This window comes from Puma concolor, chromosome B2 (genome assembly GCF_028749965.1).
Source record: "Puma concolor isolate L17-30 chromosome B2, mPumCon1.1.hap2, whole genome shotgun sequence".
Lineage (NCBI taxonomy): Eukaryota > Metazoa > Chordata > Mammalia > Carnivora > Felidae > Puma > Puma concolor.
In genome coordinates, this window is record NC_141671.1 from 79913063 (window position 1) to 79939828 (window position 26766).

At 37.7% G+C, this 26766-nt stretch overlaps 1 protein-coding gene and 1 non-coding gene across 7 annotated transcripts in view; both read left to right on the forward strand.

Annotated features, from left to right (window-relative positions):
* The window catches only part of CFAP206 (cilia and flagella associated protein 206), a 44174-nt gene extending 22874 nt beyond the window's left edge, over positions 1-21300 (forward strand). For 5 of the 6 annotated variants that reach the window (XM_086707382.1, XM_025926116.2, XM_086707381.1 and 2 more), the window contains 5 exons: positions 1256-1454; positions 3657-3797; positions 6890-7083; positions 10669-10812; positions 20843-21300. In XM_086707382.1, coding sequence (XP_086563508.1) covers positions 1256-1454; positions 3657-3797; positions 6890-7083; positions 10669-10812; positions 20843-21073 — 909 coding nt within the window. In that variant the 3' untranslated portion in view covers positions 21074-21300. The remainder of the gene's footprint in view (positions 1-1255; positions 1455-3656; positions 3798-6889; positions 7084-10668; positions 10813-20842) is intronic. The other variant, XM_086707384.1, reaches the window with a different exon arrangement.
* Positions 4040-4145, forward strand: LOC112862942 (U6 spliceosomal RNA). The gene has a single exon (XR_003223803.2). It is a non-coding gene; the product is annotated as a U6 spliceosomal RNA (small nuclear RNA).
* Positions 21301-26766: the final 5466 nt, after the last annotated feature.

Consider the following 26766-nt stretch of genomic DNA (forward strand, 5'->3'; position numbering starts at 1 on the left):
TACTGGTTTTTGTACAAGTTGATCCTGTTCTTTATGGTTGTTTTGTAATAACCGTGTAAGTTGGATGCGGGACTTCCCTCTGCAGACAGTTGCTACTAAAGGAAATGCAGGTATATATTATGGTAGCCATAATACCAGCACGGGCTGTGGCAACAAAACGAATCTGTAATGCAGTGTTGAGAACACGTTCACAGTGGCTGGTTAGAGATTGCCTTCAGCCAAGGGGTGATGTGACTTGTGTCCTTTATGAAGAGACAGAGGATAATCCCTGTGTTTACCAGGCCTGCACTTACACTGACTTTCTGATTATCTGTACCATCTTAGGGGCAAATCTGGTAGCCCAAAGGAGGTGTAGGGTGCACATGCAGTATTTTATAGAGCATTTTGAGGCCTTGACAATTTTGTGTAACCATTCCCAATGTTAGGTTTTAAAAGCCAAGAAACAAAAGGCTAAGTTGTTTTACTTTTTAGTAGGGCCTAATTAGTTTCTGTATATGTTTATTCAATAAGTCAGTGACCTTTAGTATGAATAAAAAACGTTTTATCTCATGGCACCTGGGTGGCTCAGTAGGTTAGATTATCCAACTCTTGATTTCTGCTCAGGCCATGATCTCATGGTTCATGGGTTTGAGCCCCGTGTCGGGCTCTGTGCTGACAATGCGGAGCCTGCTTGGGATTCTCTCTCTCTCCCTCTCTCTCTGCCCCTCCCCCAATCTCCCTCCCTCCCTCTCTCTCTCTCTCTCTCTCTCAGCCTCTCCCCAAAATAAATAATATAAACATTAAAAAAAAGTTTTTATCTCACTAATCTAAAATCTTTAACTTGCAGCTCACAAGATATGCCTCAAGATATATCTGTAGACTTTCAGGTTCTTTTAATCATGATTGAACCAGATAAATCTAATAGTAATGAGTCATATTTAGCTTTTTTACAAAAAGAAGATATTTTCCTCTTGGCTTTTTGGGGTCAAGCATCCATAAATCTTTCTTAGGTGATCAATGTGTTTGGCTTTTTGGGGGGGTGGTAAATTAACTTTATGACAATCACACCAACATGAATAGTTTGAAATAAAATACAAGTTTTTTTCTCATAATTTATGAATCCTATTGCTATGTAGATTTTATTGTTTAACTTCACAAGACTTTGACTTGTCTTCAGGAAGAATTTCTTTACTAACACAAATTTGTTTTTGTTTTTAAGAGCACAGTGATTTGTAATTTTATTAAACAGTTACATTTTAAACATTCTTTTCTTCAGCCCATCTTCATTGCACTTTCCAATCTGTGGACTAGCTTCCAGGATGAAACTGTTTTGATTAGTGTCCTCAGTAATTTGACAACTCACCTTGAGCCATTCTTGGGTGCTCATGAACTCCTCTTTCCTGAGAAAGTAATGCAGAATCTTCTTGATGGGCTGACTGTGAAGACTGATGTGTGTAGGATGAAGGAACACATGGGTAATAGAAACCATCCTTGACTTCCTCTTCCTCTTAAAAGTGCCTCTAGAATAAAGGCACTCTTTTAAAATTTTCACGCTTGGGGCATCTGGCTGGGTCAGTCAGTGGAGCATCCAACGCTTGATCTTGGGGTCATGAGTTAGAGCCCCATGTTGAGCATAAAGTTTGTTTTTAAAAAAAGTAAAATTTTCATGCTCTATCCTTTTGATAAGGTATTAAACATCTTTCTTGATTAAAAGAGTACTAATGTTCATTATGAAAAGTGCAGGAAACAGAAAATATGTAAGCTAAGTACCTTACTATCCAATAATAAGCATTCTTTTGTAAAAAAAAATTAATGTTTATTTATTTATTTTGAGACAGAGAGCAAGTGGGGAGGGGAAGAGAGAGAATCCCAAGCAGGTTCCACACTATAAGTGCAGAGCCCAATGCAGGACTTGATCAATGCAGACCATGAGATCGTGATCTGAGCCAAGGTCATGATCTGAGCCAAAATCAAGAATCGGCTGCTTAACCTACTGAGCCACCCAGGTGCCCCCAATAATAAGCATTCTTAATGTTATTGTCAGGGTTTTGGTTAACAATGATTTTCCTTGCCTATGTGTTTCTGTTGTAGTCTTAGTGATCTTATTATTGATTTATAGTAGGAGAAGATATTAATGTTTGCCATATTTAGAGCTCTATTTCTTTAGCATGTCATTTGCCATATATCTACCTCAGATTCAGGCTGAAATTTATAAATCAATGAAATTTATCCCTGTATAATTGAGCTTATTTTAGACCCTTTAAGAGATGCACTGATTCTTATAAGAAGGCTGTCTTTATCAACAAACTGCTTTTTACTTTTTTGGTATCTTTTGTCTTAAAGACAATGTGAAGTTCTTGAGAAATGCCAAAATAGAGTCTGGGCATTGTTGCCTAAAAAGAAAGTTTTTTCCAGAAAATGACATTTGATAATTTACTCTCTAAATTTCTTTTACAAATTCAAATTTTGTGTAAGTGGAGAATAAAAATGAAGTTGTAATTTCCATTCTTCAACTACTGGACTTAAAAAATAAACTTGAAAACTAAATTAGAAAGACTGAAAAGCATCCTTCCACTTAAAGTTTTTCCTACTTATTTTATTTTATTAAAACAGCATATCTACACAAATACCAAGTGAAATTAAAAAGTTAAAGTCACTTAGGGGCACCTGGGTGGCTCAGTTGTTTAAGTGTCTGACTTCGGCTCAGGTAATGGTCTCACAGTTCGTGGGTTTGGGCCCCGCATCTGCCTCTGTGCTGACAACTCAGAGCTTGGAGCCTGCTTTGAATTCTGTAACTCCCTCTCCCTCTGCCCCTTCCCGGCTCGTGCTCTCATCTCTCTCAAAAATAAATAAATGTTAAAAAAAAATTTAAAAAAAGGTTAAAGTCACTTCAGCAGTAAATATTAAACTACTTCAACAGTAGATATTAAACTCACCATTATTGGCAAGACAGTTTACTTCTTGGAGTTAAACATGTCACTTTCCACTATATGTCACAACTTTTTATTCACCAGAACACTATTTATCACGTTACTGCTCCAGTGAATTGGGAGACCGAATGTTCTTCTAAAAGAATTTGATTAACACTTGCCACGTCTCCTCTCTGTTTTGAGACTTTCAGGCATATCAGGAAAAAAGAAGGAAGGTTTATTTTCCCCAAAGTATGCATTTACTTCTAGTTGTAGTCACAAGGGCATTTGTGGTATTGCTGTTTTGATGTAGAGCCAGACCCAGAAGTATAGTAGGATTGCCAAAGCTAAGAACCTTTGGGATCAATGTTTTACAGATATGTGTTTTTGTTTGTGTAGAAAATGTGGACTATTTGTTTATCACATGTAAATAAGTAAGCCAGCCACCATTAGGAAGGATTTTTAAAAGTGTAAAGAACAAAGATTGTGCACCTTGTTATCAAAATTAAATTACTAAGAGAGATTTCCTTGAAGCTTTCTGCTCAGAACATTCTCAGCTGTTTCAGGAAGCAATAGTCCTAGTATAGGAGCATCACATTTAAAGAATTTGCTCACCTACACCTAGTGTATTATGAAGAGCCATACAGTCTTGAATGAATTTGATCTCTCTCTATTTTAGTCACACAACAGCCAGCCTTTTCTGCTTATTTTCTTGGGTTGTTTACTCTTCTCCTTGACTGAAGTTTTTCTTGTCCTCTTTTATTTTAGAAGATAGAGTACGTCCGGTGGATTTCAGAAAACAAGAATGGCTTTTCCCAGAAACAACGGCCAATTTTGATAAATTGTTAATTCAGTATCGAGGATTTTGTGCTTATACATTTGCTACAACAGATGGTCTTCTTCTTCCAGGTATATTGTGGGAAATGATATTGCTTTGACTTCCCATTTTTTCTTTAAATAAAGCCATCCTTGTCACTTAACTTACTCATTTTTTTTTTCACTTATCATTTTTTAAAACTTTATGGGATCTGACGGTGAACTAGGAAAGGAGCCACAAAGATGATCCAGACCAAAATCTTCATCTTTGAAGTGCTCACAGAATAATCTGGTGGACTGACATAAGCAAGAATTACACACAAATGATAAGTGAGGTGCTCGCTTCGGCAGCATATATACTAAAATCGGAGCAATACAGAGAAGATCAGCATGGCCCCTGCGCAAGGATGACATGCAAATTCATGAAGCTTCCACATTTAGAAACGAAAACAAATAAGTGATAGAATGTGTATATAATGAAATCTGGATGCTACATTATCATAAAAGAGGGATGACTCATATGGCCAATGAGGGACTCCAGAAATTCACATGGCGTTACTAAAATAGATCATCTTCCAAAGTAATTAGTTGAAAGAGCAACACTAATTTGGCTGATTATGTTGATTAAAAAAATACTCTGTTGCTTTATGGTTGTGTTCTATTAACATAGATCAGGATTTCTGTATAAGTCAGATCCACCTAAGGAAATGGCCAATATTTTATCAAATAAAATCTCTCTGTGTATATTACTAGAGCTTCTCCTCTAACAAAGAGTAAGTCAGAAATTGAGGTGAAATAAATTATTATCCAAAAAGTGCTGTGTGAATTGGAAATAAAAAGTCAGGGCTAGAATGAAAACAGTTGGACAAAATTATTTCTGATTTACCTTACACCATTAACCTCTTTTTTCCTTTTCTTCTTTCTTTGTCATTTCTTTTGTTATATTTCGTAGTTGGATATTACTTTTTTTATTAGAAAGAATTATAGGAACTACATACAGGCTAGAGAACATGCATACTGACTTTTTTTTAAGTTTATTTTTGAGAGAGAGAAAGAGAGTGCATGTGAGGGGAGGGGCAGAGAGAGAAGGTGAGAGAGAGAATTCTAAACAGGCTCTTGTATTGTCAGCACAGAGCCCAATGCAGGGCTCGAACTCACGAGCTGTGAGATCATGACCTGAGCCAAAACCAAGAATTGGACTCTTCAACTGACTGAGCCACCAAGATGCCCCTGACTCATTTTTTATGGTATTAGATTTTTCATAATGGAAGTAAGAGGTTTACCATAGGGAGCTGAGAGAATAGTATTCTGAGGCCCCATGAGGGTCAGTGATACTGGTGGGGGTGGGGGGGCGGTAACAATCAAAAGCCGTGAAGAAATAAGAAGTGATGGAATATAGATGGTTTCTTTCTTTCCTTCTCTTCTCTTCTCTTTTCCTTTTCTTTCCCCTTCCTTCCTTCTTTCCTTCTTCCTTCCTTCTTCCCTTCCTTCCTTCCTTCCTTCCTTCCATCCATCCATGCATCCATCCATGCATCATCCATCCATCCATCCATCCATCCATCCATCACAAATAAGAAAGGAAGGGAGTCACAAGAGACACAAACGCAAAGAACCATAGCTGTAGGGTGATGACAGAGGTAGCATGATATAATTGAAAAAGCTATGGGCTAAGGTTCAGGGGAGCCTGGCTTCTAGTATAGGAGGTCTGTTTGGCCTCTTCAAGCTTCCACTATCTGGGATTCTAATAAAGAGAGAGAAATAGGAAAGTAGAAGAGCTTGTGGGGCTATGGGTTTCAGAATCCTCTCTGAATAAGCTAGCCCTGACTACTTTGTTCACTACATTATTTCTGTTTGCTACATTATTTTCTGGGCAGCAGCAAACTGCACTAAGAGGAATTCTGTAGGACTTTTCTCCTTCCATTCAGGACTATAGACCACATGACTTAAATCCCAAGGCTTACTAACTAGTTAGGATCCTTTTCAATGACTACACCGGTTTTATTGCCAATCACTTTCCCTTGCCTACTCAAGCCTCACTGGCTTTCTTGTTGTTCTTGAACATCTCAAGCCCATTTTCACCTCAGAGCCTTTATGCTTGCTATTTATTCCCTCTACTTGGAAAACTCTGTCTATCCCCCAGATAGCTACATACCTTCCTCCTTCATTTTATTTAGCATTCCTAGATCACCCAATTTAAAATATCAACCACACCCTTCTTCCTTTTATTATGTGTTTAACAAGCTTATTTTTTTTTTTTTGAGGGGGGCGGGGAATGAATCTTAAGCAGGCTCCACACCCAGCGCAGAACCCAATGCGGGACTCAGATCTCATGACCTGAGATCGTGACTTGAGCTGAAATCAAGAATTGGATACTTAACTGGCCAGGTGCCCCTTGGCTTTATTTTTAACCTTTTTTTGCAGTACTCTCTGGCCTATGGTATATTTGTTGATTTGTTGAGAGCAGCAATTTTGTTTTTATTTCCTTAGTGCCAGGAATAGGGCCAATAAATTTTGTTGAACAAATGAAAAAATAAATAAGGCAGTACTATTGTTTCATATATAATTCCCACCAACTATGTGGATATTTAATAACCCTTATTTTTGTAGTATCTGTTCACAGTGGGAAATACTTTCTAACATAGAGACTTGTATTTTGGGGATGCCTGGTTGGCTTGGTTGGTGGAGCATGCAGCTCTTGATCTTGGGGTCATGAGTTTGAGCCCCATGTTGGGTGTAGAGATTACTTAAAAGTAAAAATCTTAAAAAAAAAAAAAAAAGGAAATGTATTTTGGGTAAGTTGTCCCATTTTTGTAGTTTTTATAGAATTATTTTTAAAACAATGCTTGTAGTAGTTAGTTTAGTTAAAGGAGATTTGAAACCACGAGATGACTACGTGCCTTCTCATAAAAGATTTTCAAACATTTTAGATCTGTATAGTAAAATAATTTTTATATAAAACCATTTGTTAAAATTAATTTAATATGAATTTCACATAAAATAGAATTTAACAAAATGTATAATTTAAAATTGCTAATTGTAGCATTTTAACAAAATGAAAACATGTTAAATATGCATAAGTCATATGTTAAATATGCAGTATGTAGGGGATGATTCTATGGATGTATTACAAACATAGAATCACTTACTATTTTATATCTCATTCATTTCCTTTTCTTAATTTTCAGGAAATCCAGCAATTGGAATTTTGAAATATAAAGAAAAGTATTACACTTTTAATACCAGAGATGCTGCATATTTATTTGCAGAAAGTCCTGAAAATTATATGGATTTAATTAAGGAAAAAGCAAAAAAAAATGCAGAATTAATTCAGCTACTGGAACTTCATCAACAGTTCGAAACCCTCATTCCATATTCTCAGGTAAGCAGAGTCAGTATTTTAAGAATTTATGACATTTAAAAGTATAGTTAATTAGAAAGTTATACCTTGTTGTAGAATAGTTCCAAAGTCCAAACAGAGACTGGATCAGAAGAGGGCCTTTAATGCTATTGGAAAGAGATTCACCCCGAAGAAGGAAACTAATGAAATCCACAAAGAATAATGAAAACAAGATAAGGAGTCAAATTGATAAATTAGACTGGAAAAATCTGGAAGAGAAAGACTACGTTTAGATAAATAACTGAGTCTGTAGGATTTCCTTATCTAAAATTAAAGAACTTAGCACAGATAACACAGGTGATAACTTAGAGTTGTAAGATAATACTTTCTGATATATTTTATTACCTGATAGGGCAAGCTCTTTCCTTTGCCTTGTATTTTTTCAAAATTGTCTTAGTCATGCATGGTAGTTTTCTTAATAAATTTGCTAAGTTTCCCCCAAAATCTTACTGAGATTTTAACTGGAATTGAATTAAAATAATAAAAGAATTTTTATGTTTATTATATTAGGTTGTCCCATTCATAATACCATTTTGTTTTTTTTAATAAGTACTAGTTTCATTAATTATATCTTAATAAAGCTTAATGGTATTAGTTCTATTTTCTACTGTGCCCACTTCTAAAACTGTATGTGATCCCAGCAGTGACTGGTGATGCTAATATTAATACATGGTTTTCCCACTCAGTATGACGACCCCTCCATTGAATTAACAATTCTCATATGGAATGGGTTTGTTTCTGGGCTTTTAATTGTGTTCCACTGGCTTGTGCTCTCCCAGTTTTGTATTTCATTCTGTTTTTTTTAAAGCTTATTTATTTATTTTGAGAAAGAGAGAGAGCGAGCACAGGCAGGGAAGGGGCAGAGAAAGAGGAAGAGGGAGAAAGAATCCCAAGCAGGCTCCACACTGCTAGCGCAGAACCCCATATATGGGGTTTGAACCCATGAACTTAATATGGGAGGTGTATTTTGGGAGGGGAAAACCTAACATCACTCATTCCTAAGTCAAATGCCCCTCTCCAATTTTCACAATTGGTAGCCTATGTGAATACTTTGACCTGAGCCAAAACCAGGAGTTAGATGCTCAACCGACTGAGCCACCCAGGCACCCCTCTGTTTTTCATTCTTTTTGTGATGTCTTCTCATGAATGAAAGTTTTTCATTTTAATATGTCATTTATTAATCTTTTCTTCACGTCTCAAATTTTGTCTTGTTTAAGAAATTTTCATGTATCTTAGATCATAAAAATATTCTCCTATATTGTTTTGTAAAAAAATACGGATTTTGGATTTGCCTTTCACACCTGACTCTTTAATTGACTTGGATTTGATTTTTGTGTCTATTGGGAGGTGAAGATCCAATTTTAATTTTTTTTCTATTTGAGTAATGAATTTTCCCAGACCATTTGTTCAGTACTCTTTCCTTTCTCCATATCTATAGTGTCTTATATGCACAGGCTTAATTTTTAATCTCTCTATTCTATTCAGTTCAATTTTTAAAAAATTCCTGTATCTATATCTTACTATAGCTTTATAGTAAGTTTTGATACCTAGTAGAGTAAGTTCTCCCACCCTTTCCTCTCTAAAGGATCTTGGCTATACTTGAGTCTTTACTTTCCATATAAATTTGAGAATTTATATTGTCAGGTTCCATAAAAAACCTTGAAGGAATTATGAATTTGCATGTCTATAGACAAGAATTATTTGACCATACCACCACTTATTTATAATTTACAGAGTTGTAAGATACTTCAAAGACAGTGAAAGGTTAGAATCAGATCATCAGAAATGTATGCTATATGTAGATAATGCATAGTTTTCCATTAAACAATTTTCCCCTATATTTTGGGTCTTGTTTTTTCCTTTCTTTCTGTGTATTTAATTCCCAGCTCTTCTTCAGTGACCTTAAGTACCTATGGAAGTGAGTTTTCTCCCTTCATATTTCAAAGCTATAGTTCTTATAATTATTTACTTGCCATTTACTTGTACTGTGTAATATTGCTAATCATCTTGCAACATGTTTTTATCTACCCAACTATATCACATCATCGTTCTGAAGGCAAAAAAAATTATATCTTATGTTAGGTCGTAGGCAATCAGTAATTATCTGCTGTTTGATTTGAGTAAGAAGTTAATCTTACATGGCATATATATATATATATATATATATGTGTGTGTGTGTGTGTATGTATATGTACATATGTACATATGTATATGTAATCTTACATGGCATATATATGTGTGTATGCATATGTATATACATATATATACACACACATATACACATATATGTGTATATATATATACACATATACATATATATACACATACATATAATGGAATATTACTCAGGCATAACAAAGAATGAAACCTTGCCATTTGTAACAACATGGATGGATCAGGAGGATGTAATGCCAAGTGAAATAAGACAGTCAGAGAAAGACAAATACCATATGATTTCATTCGTATGTGGAGTTTAAGAAACAAAAGCAAATGGGCAAAGAGATAAAGAGACAAAAAAACCAGACTGTTAAATACAGAGAACAAACTTGTGGTTGTTAGAGGAGAGGTAGGTGAGGAGATGGGTGAAATAGGTGAAGGGAATTAAGAGTCCACTTATCGTGATGAGTACAGAGTAATGTACAGAATTGTTGAATCACTATATTATACACCTGAAACTAATATAACACTGTGTTAGTTACATTGGAATTAAAAAAAAGTTAATCTGTCCCTCCTGTGCACTATGATCTGAGTTCCTTAAACCCCTACCACCCTCTCCAGCAACTTCATATATAGCACAATCATATCTTATTTAGCCTGGAATTAATATTTAATATTTTAATAGTGAGCTTGTGGGTATCCCAGCAGAAAATCAAAATATCCAACTAAAACAAAATCAAGTGTATGCATAGTTTGGGGTTTAGATATATCCTAAAGATGTTTTGATACTTTAAACAAATGTGATTCATATTTAACATTTAATGGCTATTTTAAACTTCAGTCAGTTTTCTTTTTTTTTTTTAAATTTTTTTTTCAACGTTTTTTATTTATTTTTGGGACAGAGAGAGACAGAGCATGAACGGGCGAGGGGCAGAGAGAGAGGGAGACACAGAATCGGAAACAGGCTCCAGGCTCTGAGCCATCAGCCCAGAGCCCGACGCGGGGCTCGAACTCACGGACCGCGAGATCGTGACCTGGCTGAAGTCGGACGCTCAACCGACTGCGCCACCCAGGCGCCCCTTCAGTCAGTTTTCAACAAAGTATTCATGTATGCTACCGATTGTGAAAATTGGAGAGGGGCATTTGACTTGAATGAATGTTAGGTTTTCCCCTCCCAAAATATACCTCCCATATTAAGTTCACAAAGTCAGGTACAAAGAAAGCCATAATGCCCAGGAAAATTATCACATTTAGTTCACTACTATTAGCTTATTTTCTCTGCTGTCTTTATGAGTATATTCCATGTTGAAAAATTCTTATTTTTCTAATCTTTTTGTCAGTTTATTTTTAGTTATCTCTAAATAATGCTGCTTTTTAATAAATACTAATTACAGAACTTCATTTCTTTAGATGAAAGATGTTGACAAACATCATATAAAACCAATTACAAAGTGTGAAAGTAGCACACAAACAGATACGCACATATTGCCACCAACGATTGTGAGATCATATGAGTGGAATGAATGGGAATTGAGAAGAAAAGCTATAAAATTGGTTTGTAACAATATTTTCTAAAATTATTTATAGGTTGGGGAATTTGTTTTTCTTCAGCTAAGACAGCAGAAGAGATGACATTTTGTACATGTGTTACATTCAGCCACAAATTAAAGCAGAATTAGTCCCAAAAGTTACAGGTCCAGGGCACAGGACCAAAAGGGATTGTTTTGGTACGAGCAGGGTGGGTCTCTCAAGGGTAGTTGTTGTGATAAGATGGCAATGTTCTAGATTCATTGAATCAATTTCTAGAAAATAGGCATGCTGTCCAACAATTTCTACCAGCGTCCCTGGCCTCTAGCTTTCCTTGTTTCTGCTCCTGTGGCTTCCATGGATGTATACACTGGCCATTTACTTGGAACTCTGCCTCATCTTTCTTCTTTCTCGCTTCAGCCTGTGTATTTGCTTCTCCCTCCACTTGGCTCTCATGGTGTGGGAGTTTCCAGGAAGATGGTGCTAAAGCTGAGAGCTATAGGTTAGGGAACTCTAATGTGTTGTTAGTCATAGAGTGGGTAATTTAAATTACTTATATAAACTAGTGGGATGTATACAGAGTTCTTTGCATATAATTTGCCAGCTTTACATTGTAAGATTGTCTTCTAATTTTAAGCACATACGGAAGCATGAAACTATTCTCAGATTATACCATGCAGTGACTAGAACAATGGTAGTTGCTCTCTCTTTCTTTCTATATCCATCTATTGTGCTAATCTATGAGATTTAGAGCACTTTCAGCTTCCTCTAATCATTTAAAGTATATCTTTGTCTTTTGTAGTCTTTTTTTTTTTTTTTTTTTGAGGAGCAGAATATTAACTTCTCTTGTGTCCTCTCTTACGTCAGCATGTTCTCTACAGGCACTGAGCTCTCTTGTCCTTCTAATTCTCAGTCACCTTAATCATAAGAGGTGCCTGCCCTCAAAGCTTGGCTTTGAAAATCTCATCCCTGTGTGACTCAGTGGAATTCTTCCCTCTCACCCTTTTTACAGTACCTTGTCATTTTAGACAATAAGTATTTAGAGTACAAAGGAAATAAACTTTTATATCTATAGCCTTTTCTTAGTATATTTTATCCATCTCTTTAACTGAAATCAGGTATGGGAGTAAATGAAGACTACCCAAATAAGAACAGAGGCTATTTATTCAAAGTTTTCTATAGCAAGGGAGTCAATCATCATCACTGGCCATTGGCAGAAACTCCAAAGCAGGCAGGGAAAGTGGGAAACCCTTATAGTGAAAAAAAGGGGAAGGCTTCAAGCATGCTCTGACTGGAGATTGTTGACATGGGGAAAATGGAAGCAGGCTAACTCAAAGTTGGGGCTCTTATGTGAATGGTTTGGTGGGCATAGTTGGCTTTCTCTGGTTGGTCCTTAGTTGGAAGGTGGGGGCATGGGTAGCAAAAAAATAGGGAAGCTGGCCAAGTCCTGTCTGTTCCGGGCTTATACCTACAGCTATAGAGGTTGTGGATCTGAGTTCTATTGTCATATAAGGTCTAGCTTTTGGCAGTTTGTATATTCAGTGTCTCATAGGCTTTTAACCAATCATGGCATTTCTCTTGCCACCCTTTGTGGTGGCAGCTTTTCAGTCCCTTAATTTCCTGGGATGAGGAAGGATCAGCTTCCTGGTATGTCTTCCAGATCCTCGTTCCATTAGCATTCCTATGAGTTACTCTTCTGTAGTACATGAAGCTCCATCCCCAATGTTCTTTTGTGTTATCTACTAAACTCACTTGAGCCCATCAGATATATATGGGTAACACAGATATTACACATTTGTTCTTCAGAAACTAATTGTCTAGCAAGTGACACTGATACACTAAAAATATCTCAATACCTGTTGGTAAGTGGTAGAATAGAAGTGAAATAAAAAATGAATCCTGGTGACATTTTAAGTTGGTCTGAGGTATAAATAGGCAAAGGAGAAGAGGGGAATGATGGTTGGATGGATATGAGAGGTAGAGGTACCAGCATAGGTCTGGATTGGAAATGTTAAAAGAATGGCGTATTCCGTGGGGCTGCACTACATACCGACTGAACTCTTCTTCTCATTCTTCAACCTCCACTTAATTCTGAGGCTCACCTTAGACCTAATTCTCCTCTGGAATCACATCACGTCAAATGCTGGCTCCCCATATATGACCAGTACAATGTGCTGGTAAGACAAAACTGAGTGTATTGCTTAAAGCTATAGGAGGAATCAGCACCTCAGCAGAGCCTAGGCAGTGTCTTGAGGGGGAAGAGCAAGGTCAGAATGTATTGAGAATGTGAAGTTTGATGGAAGGTAGGTCTTTCAAAGCCAAGAGTAGGTCAGGGGATGGGAGGAGGGCTTGAATTAGATTAGGTAAAGATCATGAAAAAGCAGCCCAGCACTGATGGGAATAGAAAGTGAAGATTTATGGGGTAGGGTGCAGAGAATGTTAGAATCTGTGTGTTGGTACTTACTACTGAAGGTGTGTCTTTTGGGATGTTCTGTAGTGAACAATCAAGTTATTTGCTTTGGTAAGAGTCTCTTGGAATGATCAAATTATGCTAATGAAGATGTCCAAATAGAAAACTCACACTAATGTAGACAATAAACTCAGTGTGGAGGAAGTAGTTTTGGTTCTCAGTCATCCACAGTGTCTCAAAATCTGGAATATTTCCTCTCCTTCCAAGTCTCTACATTTTTATTTTATTTTATTTTATTTTATTTTATTTTATTTTATTTTATTTTATTTTATTTTATTTTATTTTATTTTATTTTTATTTATTTATTTATAATATAATATATTGTCAAATTGGTTTCCATACAACACCCAGTGCCCAGGTGCCCTCCTCAATTCCCATCACCCACTTTCCCCTCTCCCCCCACACCCCCATCAACCCTCAGTTTGTTCCCCTATTTAAGAGTCTCTTATGGTTTGCCTCCCTCCCTCTCTGTAACTTTTTCTTCCCCTTCCCCTCCTCCATGGTCTTCTGTTAAGTTTCTCGAGATCCACATGAGTGAAAACATATGGTATCTGTCTTTCTCTGACTGACTTATTTCACTTAGCATAATACCCTCCAGTTTCATCCACGTTGCTGCAAATGGCCAGATTTCATTCTTTCTCATTGCCAAGTAGTATTCCATTGTATATATAAACCACATCTTCTTTATCCATTTGTCAGTTGATGGACATTTAGGTTCTTCCCATAATTTTGCTACTGTTGAAAGTGCTGCTATGAACATTGGGGTAGAAGTGCCCCTATGCATCAGCACCCCTGTATCCCTTGGGTAAATTCCTAGCAGTGCTATTGCTGGGTCATAGGGTAGATCTATTTTTCATTTTTTGAGGAACCTCCCCACTGTATTCCAGAGCAGCTGCACCAGTTTGCATTCCCACCAAAGTGCAAGAGGGTTCCCGTTTCTCCACATGTTCTCCAGCATCTGTAGTCTACTGATTGGTTCATTGTAGCCACTCTGACCAGTGTAAGGTGGTATCTCAGTGTGGTTTTGATTTGTACTTCCATGATGAGGAGTGACGTTGAGCATCTTTTCATGTGACTATTGGCCATCTGGATGTCTTCTTTAGAGAAGTGTTTATTCATGTCTTCTGCCCATGTCTTCACTGGATTATTTGTTTTTCAGGTGTAGAGTTTGGTGAGTTCTTTATAGATTTTGGATACTAGCCCTTTGTCTGATATGTCATTTGCAAGTCTCTTTTCCCATTCTGTCGGTTGCCTTTTAGTTTTGTTGATTGTTTCCTTTGCAGTGCAGAAGCTTTTTATCTTGATGAGGTCCCAATAGTTTTTAATTCCCTTGCCTTTGAAGATGTGTCAGGTAAGAAATTGCTGTGGCTGAGGTCAAAGAGGTTTTTCCTGCTTTCTCCTGTAGGGGTTTTGATGGTTTCCTGTCTGACATTAGGTCCTTCATCCATTTTGAGTTTGTGGGTCCAAATCTGGGGTCTCTGTTCTATTCCATTGGTCTATGTGCCGGTTTTTGTGCCTATACCATACTGTCTTGGTGATTACAGCTTTGCAGTACAGGCTAAAGTCTGGGATTGTGATGCCTCCCACTTTGGTTTTCTTCTTCAGTATTACTTTGACTATTCAGGATCTTTTGTGGTTCCATACAAATTTTAGGATTGCTTGTTCTAGCTTTGGGAAGAATGCTGGTGCAATTTTGATTGGGATTGCACCGAATGTGTAGATTGCTTTGTGTAGTAGTGACATTTTAACAATATTTATTCTTCCAATCCATGAGCCTGGAATGTTTTTCCATTTCTTTGTGTCTTCAGTTTCCTTCATAAGCTTTCTAGAGTATTTGGCATACAGATCTTTTATATTTTGGTTAGGTTTATTCCTAGGTATTTTATGGTTCTTGGTGCAAATGTGAATGGGATCAATTTCTTTATTTGTCTTTCTGTTGCTTCATTATTGGTGTATAAAAATGCAACCGATTTCTGTACATTAATTTTGTATCCTGTGGCTTTGCTGAATTCATGTATCAGTTCTCGCAGACGTTTGGTGGAGTCTGTCAGGTTTTCCATGTAGAGTGTCATGTCGTTTGTGAAAAGTGAAAGTTTGACTTCATCTTTGCCAATTTTGATGCCTTTTATTTCATTTTGTTGTCTGATTGCTGATGCTAGGACTTCCAACACTATGTTAAACAACAGTGGTGAGAGAGGACATCCCTGTCGTGTTCCTGATCTCAGGGGGAAAGCTCTCAGTTTTTCCTCATTGAGGATGATATTAGCTGTGGGCTTTTCATAAATGGCTTTTATGATGTTAAAGTATGTTCTTTCTATCCCGACTTTCTTGAGGGTTTTTATTAAGAAAGGATGCTATATTTTGTCAAATGCTTTTTCTGCATCTATTGACAGGATCATATGGTTGTTATTTTTTCTTTTATGAATGTGATGTATCACACTGATTGATTTGCGAATATTGAACCAGCCCTGCAGCTCAGGAAAGAATCCCACTTGATCATGGTGAATAATTATTTTTTATATGCTGTTGAAATAGATTTGCTAGTATCTGGTTGAGAATTTTTGCCTCTATATTCATCAGGGATATTGGCCTGGGATAGTTGCCTTTTTTTGCTGAGTCTCTGTCTGGTTTGGGAATCAAAGTAATGCCGGCTTCATAGATGAGTCTGGAAGTTTTCCTTCCCGTTCTGTTTTTTTGGAATAGCTTGAGAAGGATAGGTATTAACTCTGCTTTAAATGTCTGCTAGAATTCCTCAGGGAAGCCATCTGGTCCAGACTCTTATTTGCTGGGAGATTTTTGATACCTGATTTGATTTCTTCACTAGTTAGTTATGGGTCTGTTCAAATTTTTTGTTTCTTCCCTTTTGAGTTTTGGTAGTGTGTGGGTGTTAATAATTTTTCATAGTATTCCCTGCTAATTGCTTGTATTTCTGAGGGATTGGTTGTAATAAATCCATTTTCATTTGTGCTTTTATCTGTTTGGGTCCTCTCTCTTTTCTTTTTGAGAAGCCTGGCTAGAGGTTTATCGATTTGTTTATTTTTTCAAAAAACCAACTGTTGGTTTCATTGATCTGTCCTACTGTTGTTGTTGGTTTTTTTTGATTCTATATTGTTTCTTTCTGCTCTGGTCTTTATTATTTCTCTTCTTCTTCTGGGTTTGGGGTGTCTTTCCTGTTCTGCTTTGAGTTCCTTTAGGTGTGCTATTAGATTTCGTATTGGGGATTTTTCTTGTTTCTTGAGATAGGCCTGGATTGCAATGTATTTTCCTCTTAGGACTGCCTTTGCTGCATCCCAAAGCGTTTGGATTGTTGTATTTTCATTTTCATTTGTTTCCATATATTTTTAAATTTCTTATGTAATGGCCTGGTTGACCCATTCGTTTTTTAGTAGGGTGTTCTGTAACCTCCATGCTTTTGGAGGTTTTCTAGACTTATTCCTGTGGTTAATTTCAAGTTTCATAGCATTGAGATGTAAAAGTGTGCATGGTATGATCTCAATTCTTTTATATCTATTGAGGGCTGTTTTGTGACCCAGCATGTGATCTATCTTGGAGAATGTTCCATGTGCACTTGAGAAGAAAGTATATTCTGTTGCTTTGGGATGCAGAGTTCTAAATATATCTGTCAAGTCCATCTGGTCCAGTGGATCATTCAGGGCCATTGTTTCTTTACTGATTCTCTGTCTAGATGATCTATCCATTGTTGTCAGTGGAGTATTAAAGTCCCCTGCAATTACCACATTCTTATCAATAAGGTTGCTTATGTTTGTGATTAATTGTTTTATACAGTCGGGTGCTCTTGAATTTGGAGCATAGGCATTTATAATTGTTAGCTCTTCCTGATGGATAGACCCTGTAATTATTATATAATGCCCTTCTTCATCTCTTGTTATGGCCTTTAATTTAAAGTCTAGTTTGTGTGATGTAAGTATGGCTCCTCCAGCCTTCTTTTGACTTCCAGTTGCATGATAGGTAGTTCTCCATCCCCTCACTTTCAATCTGAAGGTGTCCTCGGGTCTAAAATGAGTCTCTTTAGACAGCAAATAGATGGGTCTTGGTTTTTTTTATCCATTCTGATACCCTATGTCTTTTGATTGGAGCACTTAGTCCATTTACATTCAGTGTTGTTATTAAAAGATATGGGTTTAGAGTCATTGTATTATCTGTAGATTTCATGCTTGTAGTGATGTCTCTGGTACTTTGTGGTCCTTGCAACATTTCACTCAGAGAATCCCCCTTAGGATCTCTTGTAGGGCTGGTTTAGTGGTGATGAATTCCTTCAGTTTTTGTTTGTTTTGGAAAACCTTTATCTCTCCTATTCTCAGTGACAGGCTTGTTGGATAAAGGATTCTCGGCTGCATATTTTTCCTGTTCATCACGTTGAAGATTTCCTGCCATTCCTTTCTGGCATGCCAAGTTTCAGTAGATAGGTCTGCTACTACCCTTATGTGTCTACCTTTGTATGTTAAGTCCTGTTTATCCCTAGCTGGTTTCAGAATTCTCTTTATCCTTGTATTTTGCCAGTTTCACTATGATATGTCGTACAGAAGATCGATTCAAGTTATGTCTGAAAGGAGTTCTCTGTGCCTCTTGGATTTCAGTGCCCGTTTCCTTCCCCAGATTGGGGAAGTTCTCAGCTATGATTTGTTCAAGTACACCTTCAGCCCCTTTCTCTCTCTCTCTTTCTTCTGGATTCCTATGATACGGATATTGTTCCCTTGATTGAATCATATAGTTCACTAATTCCCCCACGTGATCCTGGATTTTTTTTTTATCTCTTTTTTCTCAGCTTCTTCTTTTCCCATAATTATATCTTCTAATTCACCTATTCTCTCCTCTGCCTCTTCAATCCGCGCTGTGACTGCCTCCATTTTGTTTTGCACCTAATTTATAGCATTTTTTAACTCATCATGACTATTTTTAGTTCCTTGATCTCTGCAACAATAGATTCTCTGCTGTCTTCTATGCTTTTTCCAAGCCCAATGATTAATTTTATGACTATTATTCTAAATTCTTGTTCAGTTATGTTGCTTTTATCTGTTTTGATCCATTCTTTAGTGTCACTTCTTCCTGGAATTTCTTTTGAGGAGAATTCTTCCGTATCATCATTTTGGCTAGTTTTTTGTCCCTTATGAATTTTAAAAGCTTGTTATATGCTCTCCATTGTGAGCACTGCTATATTAAAGGGGGGTCATACACTGTCCAGGGCCTGGCTCTTCAGATGTTTTTTGGAGTGTGTTACTTGTTCTCTGTTGTGACTTTGGTTATTTTATTTCCCTATTCGTAATGATGTTTTGGACTCTCCATTAGGTGTGCTTTGATTTGTTCCTTGAAGTAGCCCTGGAAAGGAAAACAAACAAACAAACAAACAGGAAACAAAAATACGCAAACACACAAATAAAACAAACAGAAACAAAAAACTAAAAACAATCCAAAAATAAAATACCAGGAACACCAGCTACAAATAAAGAGCAGGGTGGAGGCGGTACTGATTGAAGAACACATACAAAGAGAGAAATGACAGGGGTGGGCGTTGGGGGGGAGAAAAAATAAACATTGACCAGGCAGAGAGACTAAAAGGCTTAATCCAGAGAGAGAGAGAGAGGAAAATAAGGAAGAATGTGAGGAAAAAGAAACAAAGATAATATTACCCAGACAGAGAAACTAGAAGACATGATTTTTCCAGAGAGAGAGAAAGGAAAGTAAATGAGGTGTAGAACACGTATCTAGAGAATGGATTAAATATGTCTGTTTAAACAAACCAATAACCGGAATAGCCAGCCTGGAGGAGGGAAGAGATAAGAAGGAGAAATGGAAGGGAGAATATATCTAAATAACAAGAATTATCCTAGGATTAATCCAGGCAATGCAGCAGTGCTAGTCTGGAGGAGGGGGCCGACTGCCTCCAAAGCGTCTATCCCTCTCCAGTAGATATGCAGTTACCCAGTAGATACGCCTGGTTTGGTGTAGGCTGGTCCCGCCTCCACTGTGGTTTCCATGGTGGGATCTCTGAGGACTCACCTTGGTGGTGGTGGGGAGAAAGATGGCGACCACCCCCCCCCCCCCCAGTCTCTTCTCCACAACCCGGTGTCCCAAATCACTCCTTTGGAGCCATCCTCACTGGCCGCAGCGGCAAATGAGGCTGTCTGTCTGGCTCCACTGACTCCCGAGCCAGGCTCTTGGCTGGGATTTAAATCCCTCCTCCGTGTGCCCTGGTACTGGGGAAGCACCTCTCTATCCAGGCCCCATATGTGGTCCCCGCTGGTTTTGTCCTGTGCGGAAGCACTTCAGGGGAGAGGACCGGTTTCTCCTGCTGTGGACTGTGCCTTAATCTACCACTGAACCCAGAGATGGCTCCCCACCTCCCCAGGTGCATGAACTAGGCAGCCTGCCCCAGTCTGAAGAAAGCCCCGCAGTTAGAGATGGGATGCTTCTCCATCCTGGTCCGAGGGTTTTCTCTTGTCCAGATATAGTCCTATGCTTCCCTAGCCACTCTTTTTCTTCCTTTTGGCTCTCTGCAGAAGGGGATCCCTCCCCTCCGTGCCTATGCGGCCTGTTTTATCTCCCCCCCCCGTTTGCAATCACCCACCCATGGCCCTTCAGTTTGTCCCTGTTTCTCCCCGGTAGACTCAGTCTCTTTTTCTCCAAGATTCTTGAGTTCAAAGTCCTTTGGCTTTAGCCCTTCTTTGTTTGAGAGATGCGAGAGGTACAGATCCCCCTACTTCTCTGCCATGTTGGCCCCATTTATGCTACGCCGGTCTCTACCTTTTTAAGTCACAGGCTTTTATGCTTCTGAGTTCTTTTCTTGGACTTCTTTGTTACTTCAGTAACTCCTAGTCTCCTTTTTTGTTTGTTTTTTAAAGTTTATTTATTTTGACAGAGAAAGAATGAGTGGGGCAGGGGCAGAGAGAGAGAGGGAGAGAATCCCAAGCAGGCTCCACACTCACGCAGAGCCCGATATGGGAATCAATCTCAGGGACTGTGATATCGCAACCTGAGCCAGAATCAAGAGTCAGATGCTCAACTGACTGAGCAACCCAGGCACCCCACTCCTTGTCTCCTTTCAATAAAACTCCTCTTTGCTTCCCAGCCTGAGTAATCTGTTTAACTTCATGTTTATTAGTAATCCATAAAAAGAGCAAGCAAGATGTAGACTAATGTAAAATATAACCTGAAGACATCAGAACTTTTTATATTAAAAGTCTTGGGTGAAGCCCATTTAAAAAAGAAACGAAATCTTAAATTTTTGTCTTTTAAAAAAATAAACCCAGTATGGTGGAAAAATCCAAGTTGTATAAATCTCAAAATATAATAATGAAGGAATTAAAAGATTATATTAACAAATAATTGGGCTCACTGTTAAGTGTGATCTGTATGTTCTTTCTTTGGGTCCGTTTTCAACATTTTATGTATTTTCTCACTTGTTGGCAAAGGATATTTATTATGTTCTAGTTTTTCTAATGTTTTAATGTTTTGTAGAAATATGCTGTGTTGTAGGGCTAATTTCTTTGTGGACTGAGAAAAAAGATTCGGCCAAATTATTTGTTCTTTAGAGATGGGTTAATTCCTGTGTATTCTCTTTCTTCTTAGGCCAATTTGCGTCGGAAGGTTACTCACTCAGTACAAACTGACCTTAGTCACATGAGAAGAGAAAATTGTTCACAGGTGTACCCACCAAAGGATGCCAGCACGCAGTCTATGAGAGAAAGCAGCACCCGAGTGCCCAGGCCCCAGATTTACATAGCTGGTCTTCGTGGGGGACAGGGTAAAATCACATATGGGGTCAAGGTGAACTTAACTAGAGCTGTTGATGAGACCTAGTTAAAGACTGTATTTTTTAAGTAGATACCGCCAAGTTATGAACAGTGGCAAATATTGACAAATATCTTTGCATCAATGGAAATTACTAAATTTTGTGAGTCTGGCACATTCATTGGTTGTGTGAATGTTTTCTGGATTCTGTCAAACTGCTACAAAAAACTAAAAGTTGTTCTCTGGAGCACATTTTTCATTCTATTAAAATTGAAAAATAAAACTCTGCCCACTCAGCTTCTATTTGTTAGAAAAAGTTTGGCAGCATTAAAGGCTGAAATTATGATGTATTTAGATATTAATATATTTATAAGATTATGACTAAGATAGCTTATTTATTTCTAAAATAATTTTTAATGGTAAACATTAAAACTTTAAAACCTAGGCAATATTTTAGCCTCATTAAAGTATTAAATGTTAACGGGATTAAATTGATGTATAATAAACCTCACTAATTTGGAACAATTAGAGCAGAGGTCCACATGAATTTTTAAAATCTGGAAATTTTACATAAAATCTGGATTTCTAGTCCCTTGGGAAAAAAAAGTCAGAATATTTGCCAATACTTGGCTAGTATTCCTGTGAGTAGTAGCTGTGCCCTTTCATAGGCCAAACACTTCTAGTCCCAGCCCCTGCTGTCTTTTTGGTCTCCTGCATTACTCCTGTGCCTTATTTGCCTGGCCCTATAGGCAGTTGTACATAGGGCCCATGTGAATTACTAATAGCTGAATTTTAGAGCTGTAGTTTTATTACTGTCTTACAAACTTTTTTTTTTAAGTTTATTTATTTTTAAGAGGGAGAGAGAGACACAGCATGTACTCATGGGAGTGGGGGAGGGGCAGAGAGAGGGAGAGAGAGAATCCTAAGCAGGCTCCATGCTTCAGCACAGAATGAGACTTGGGGGTCGAACCCACGAATGGTGAGATCATGACCTGAGCTGAAACCAAGAGCCCGGCACTTAACTGACTGAACCACCCACGTGCCCAATATATATATTTTAAGTTTATTTCTTTATTTTATTACTTTCTTACATATTTCTAATACCAGTCCTAGATAATAAAGACTCCCTGGTGGAGGGACTGTTAAACATGCTTTAATAGCCAGGGGATAATTTATATTTAATGTATTTTTTCTGCCTTGGTGACTTTTAAGGTGTTTATATAATTTGCTTTCTGTGTATGTATAGTGTTATCTATAATGTGAATATGTTTCAAAATGCACTTTGCACAGATATCATAAAGGTAAACTTTAAATAGACTTTCTTTTAAAAACATTTTTTAAAGTTATTTATTTATTTTGAGAGAGAGTGGGGGGGTGGGGTAGGGACAGAGGGAGAGGGAAAGAGAGAGAATCCCAAGCAGACTCTATGGTGTCAGTGCAGAGGATAACGCAGGGCCCCAACCCATGAACTGTGAGATCATGACCTGAGCTGAAGTACAATGCTTAACTGAGCCACCCAGGCGCCCCCTGACCTACTTCTAAGTGTTCATAATTTTCATACCTGAAGTTTAAAAATGGTGTTAGAGTATCCTGGGTGGTTCAGTCAGTTAAGCGTTGGACTCTTGATTTTGGCTCAGGTTATGATGTCCTGGTTCGTGGGATCGAGCCCTGCATGGGGCTCAGTGCTGATAGCTCAGGGCCTGCTTAGGATTCTCTCTCTCTCCCTCTCTCTCTGCCCCTCCATTGCTCTCTCTCTAAAAATAAATAGTAAACATTGAAAAATAAAAATGATGTTAAAGATAAGACTGGCTGTTGGGGCAAGGCCTGGGGCTAGGAGTGGGGGGCAGGGTTCTGTCCTTGAAGAAGGTGGGAGGTTAGAGCTAACACTAATTTTTACAGCATCAGGTATTTGATTTTTATCTGTTCTGTCAAACCTCATTCGGTTCTGCAATATTTCTAAACACAGAAAAGAATGGCCATAAGCCATAAGCCATAAGATAAGACATAATTTGGGGTTATCAAGTTAAGGCTGAAAGTAAAATTGCCAAGTGAATAAAAATATCAAACCCAATTTGAAAAACTAAATTTAATATCAGAAAGTGCAACAGAATCAGGATAAAGGGAGCTAGATCAAATGATAGCCTCATCTTTTCCTAGGATCTTGACCATCTCCCCAAGCCCCAATGTTCTCTAAAGATTTCCAACCTCATGCTGGACACTGTGTCAGGCACCCCCATTTCAGCAGGTTACAGGCCAAACTCATTTTCTCTGACAGACTTGTTTATCCCTCCGTATTTCTTTCTGTGCTTAGAGGCCATCACCATCTACTGAGTAGCATAAGGTAAAAAAAACTTGATTGCCTTTCTCTCATAGCCCCTATATTTAAAAAGTCATCAAACCCTGCTGATTTGTCTTGAATTGTCTTTGGAATCTGTCTTTCTGTTTTCACCATGACTGCTATATTTTAGGACTTAGTCCTATTACCAGATTCATTGGCATAATTTTTCTAGCATACAAATCTGATAGTGTCACCCTCCCCCCTCCCCCCAACTTTCACTTCCATTGCTTAAACACCTACCAAAACTCTTTTATTACCTAGGAGATGATGGAAAAACTCTTTCATACATGATGTAAGACTTTTCAAAATATATCCATCTACCTTCCAGTTTCATTTTCTGCTCCTCTCATGCTGTCTCCAAACACTATACATATTAGGCAAATTGAACTCAACCTCTTCAAGTGTGTCATTGTCTAATACCACCACTCTCTACTCTCGCTTTTCCCTGTCACTTGGAATGTACTCCACAGACACCCTCATGAAATTACACTGTCCTCAAACAGCCTGGTCAGCTTTACCTTTTCAGTGAATATTTCCCCTATCACCTTTAGGAGAATTAATTGCTTCTTCCTTTGAGTTTTCACTACATTTTATTTATACTCTTACTGTAGTACTCAAATAGGTACATATGTGGTCATCTGTAATCTCCCTGTTAGATTTTTGAGATTTGAACTGTGTTCTAGTCGTTTTTATATCCCTGGCATTTGTATAGAATTTTGTTGGGTGAACTAAGGCAGAAAAAAAGGAATAAATGAAAGAACAAACTGGAGGCAGGATATTGGTCAAATGATTATTTTAATAGCCAAGGTGGGAACTGATAAAGAGATCAGTAGCCAAATAGTCATTGGAAAAGAAGAGAGAGAGGAACAGAGGAAAAAGGAGATTATTTTTTGAGAAGTAGTAGGAAATAAGGATACGCCAGGTTGGTACAGCTTTTGGAGAAGGCTGAAAGCCAGGCAGAGGAACAGGTTGCCTTTATGCAGTCAGATTAGGACTTTATGTAGTACAATTAGAAAGCCATTGTAGGTTCTTGAGCAGAAGATTGTGGGAGAGAGACGCTACAGTTAAGGAGATGGCTAGGAAGCTGTTGAAAGAATTCAGGCATGTGGTAATGGATGACATGAAGGGGAAAATGTGAGATTTGATGAACAGGATATAACATCTCAGGAAAGGGAAGGAAATATCACAGTATGACCTCAGGGTGTCTACCCTAGGAGGCTGAGGACAGTTGGGAAGAGGAACTGGTTGATCAAAAATGAGAACATGTTCAGTACCAGAAAATCTGTGTTTAAAGGATGACAAAAATAATAAAGCAGAGATGACTGGAATTTGAACTGGACAAAGGTAATTTGGGAGGTCATCCCCAAGGGAGTGGGGATGGAATGAGGAGGAAGAGACAACATGAGACCAAGGAGCAGTCAGACGAGTAGAAAAAGAAAGGAGTCTCTGTGGTCAAGGAAGTAAAGTGAAGGTCCACTACTTACTAGCTGTGTTACTTAATACTTCTCTGCTGCAGTTTCTTCATCATAAAAATTGGGGTAATAATAGCTTCTAATTCACTGGGTTGTTAAGAGGATTAAAGGAGTTAACCCATGCAAAGCATTCACATGATAAGCGATTTGTTAATGTTAGCCATGAGAGGAAAGAATCTCTAGTGTCTCATTCTACTGCACTCCCGCCCTTCTTTTGTCCACTTTCTATTTTCAAGCTCTCAGTTAGTGCCCAGAATAATGCTTGGCGCATTATGGCTTTCACTCAATGTCTGATGAATAAACAGAAGAGGATGAGAAATGAGAAAAGGTCAATGGAGTCGGCATCTGCTAAGCTCTGTTTTAATAGAGTTGGCTTGCGTAGAAACAGGACTGCAGCAAGCAGAAAATCGTAGAAATAAGTACAGACTACAAATCAGTACTGTTTGGCATGAAAAGAAAAATGAGATTATGGTAACTAAAAAAGGAAGCAGAGGCAAGGGAGAGTTAAGCTCAAATAAATGTTTAGATATTGTTGATTATTACACAAGTCCAGACACTGAATTTTTCATTGTCTCCTTGTATTTTCATTATTTTCTCAATTATAAAATGCAACAATTCTTTTAACTTGTCTTTAGTAATATTACACCATAGAAAAGAATTGTTTTAAAATAATTACCTAGCAAATATAATTTTCTCTATTTTTAAATGTTTATTTATTTATTTTGAAAGAGAGAGAGAGAGAGGGAGCTCGCAGTAGAGGGGCAGAGAGAGAGGGAATCCCAAGCAGGCTTCACCTCCAGGGCCCACTACCACACTTGATCTTACAACCTTGAGATCATGACCTGAGCTGAAACTGGGAGTCAGAGGCTTAACCAACTGAGCCACCTAGGTGCTTCTAATTTTCTTAATAGCAGAATGAACAGTTTGCTTAAATTGTCATGGAAGCAATTATGTTTAGATATCTGCATTTGTCTAACTGTTCTTTATAGTTAATGATTTACTATACTTGAAACTTCACCACTTTTAATAACCTATTGTGTAGCTACATACTTGAATTTAACTGTAACTTCCTTAAGCCTTTTGGTATTGCTTACTGCACAGCCTACACTTTTACTTTATTACCAATGGATATAGTAATGGGCTTCCTTTTATATAATTCATTGAGACTAGGGTCACTCTCATGCCTGAGCTGAGATAGAAGTGAGCAGGATTTCAAGGCAATACTGCAGCTTGATAGTGACAATCAGGAATATCATTATGGTTTCAACTGGTAATAGCCAATAGCTGTTTGAGACACAGGTTAGCACATTATCAGGCAAATGACTCTGTGGTTCACATGTTGAAGATCACTGCTTCTTGCACTAATCAGGGTTGTATAGGACACTAGTATACATAAAAGAAGCACATTAAGTCAACAGGTTTTCCTCTAAGACTTAGGATAATTCAAAATGAGAAAGTAAAATTTAGCTCAGATGTAAAGAATGTAAATATCTGCTTGGCCATTCATTGGGCTGAGATAATGAACAGAAACTCAAGCTAGAAAGTTAATGGGAAATAATGTTTTTTCTGAAGGGCATGCTGCAGTAGAATATAATAACCATCCCCTGTTTTGCGTGTCTACTCTCTAACTCAGTGAAAAATTTTGTTCTCTAAGATCATATACTGTTAGAACCTTGCTGTTGACATTTTATCAGTAAGAATTAAACAGCCTGCTTTTGCTTGAAGGATTTAAGTCACTTTGACACAAAGAAGCAGCTTCAATTTCCAACCTAAGAGGAAAGTCTTCATTTTAGAGGCTCCTGAATACAACAGTCCACATCCAGTAACTTTGCTGTTTTCAAGAAACAGGATCCTGAGACTATTCCTTAGTCCATATGTGATGTGAACTTCTTTATAAACAGCCCTGCTTTGAATGTATCAAAACACTACTTCCTTTAAATTTCATTTAAGTC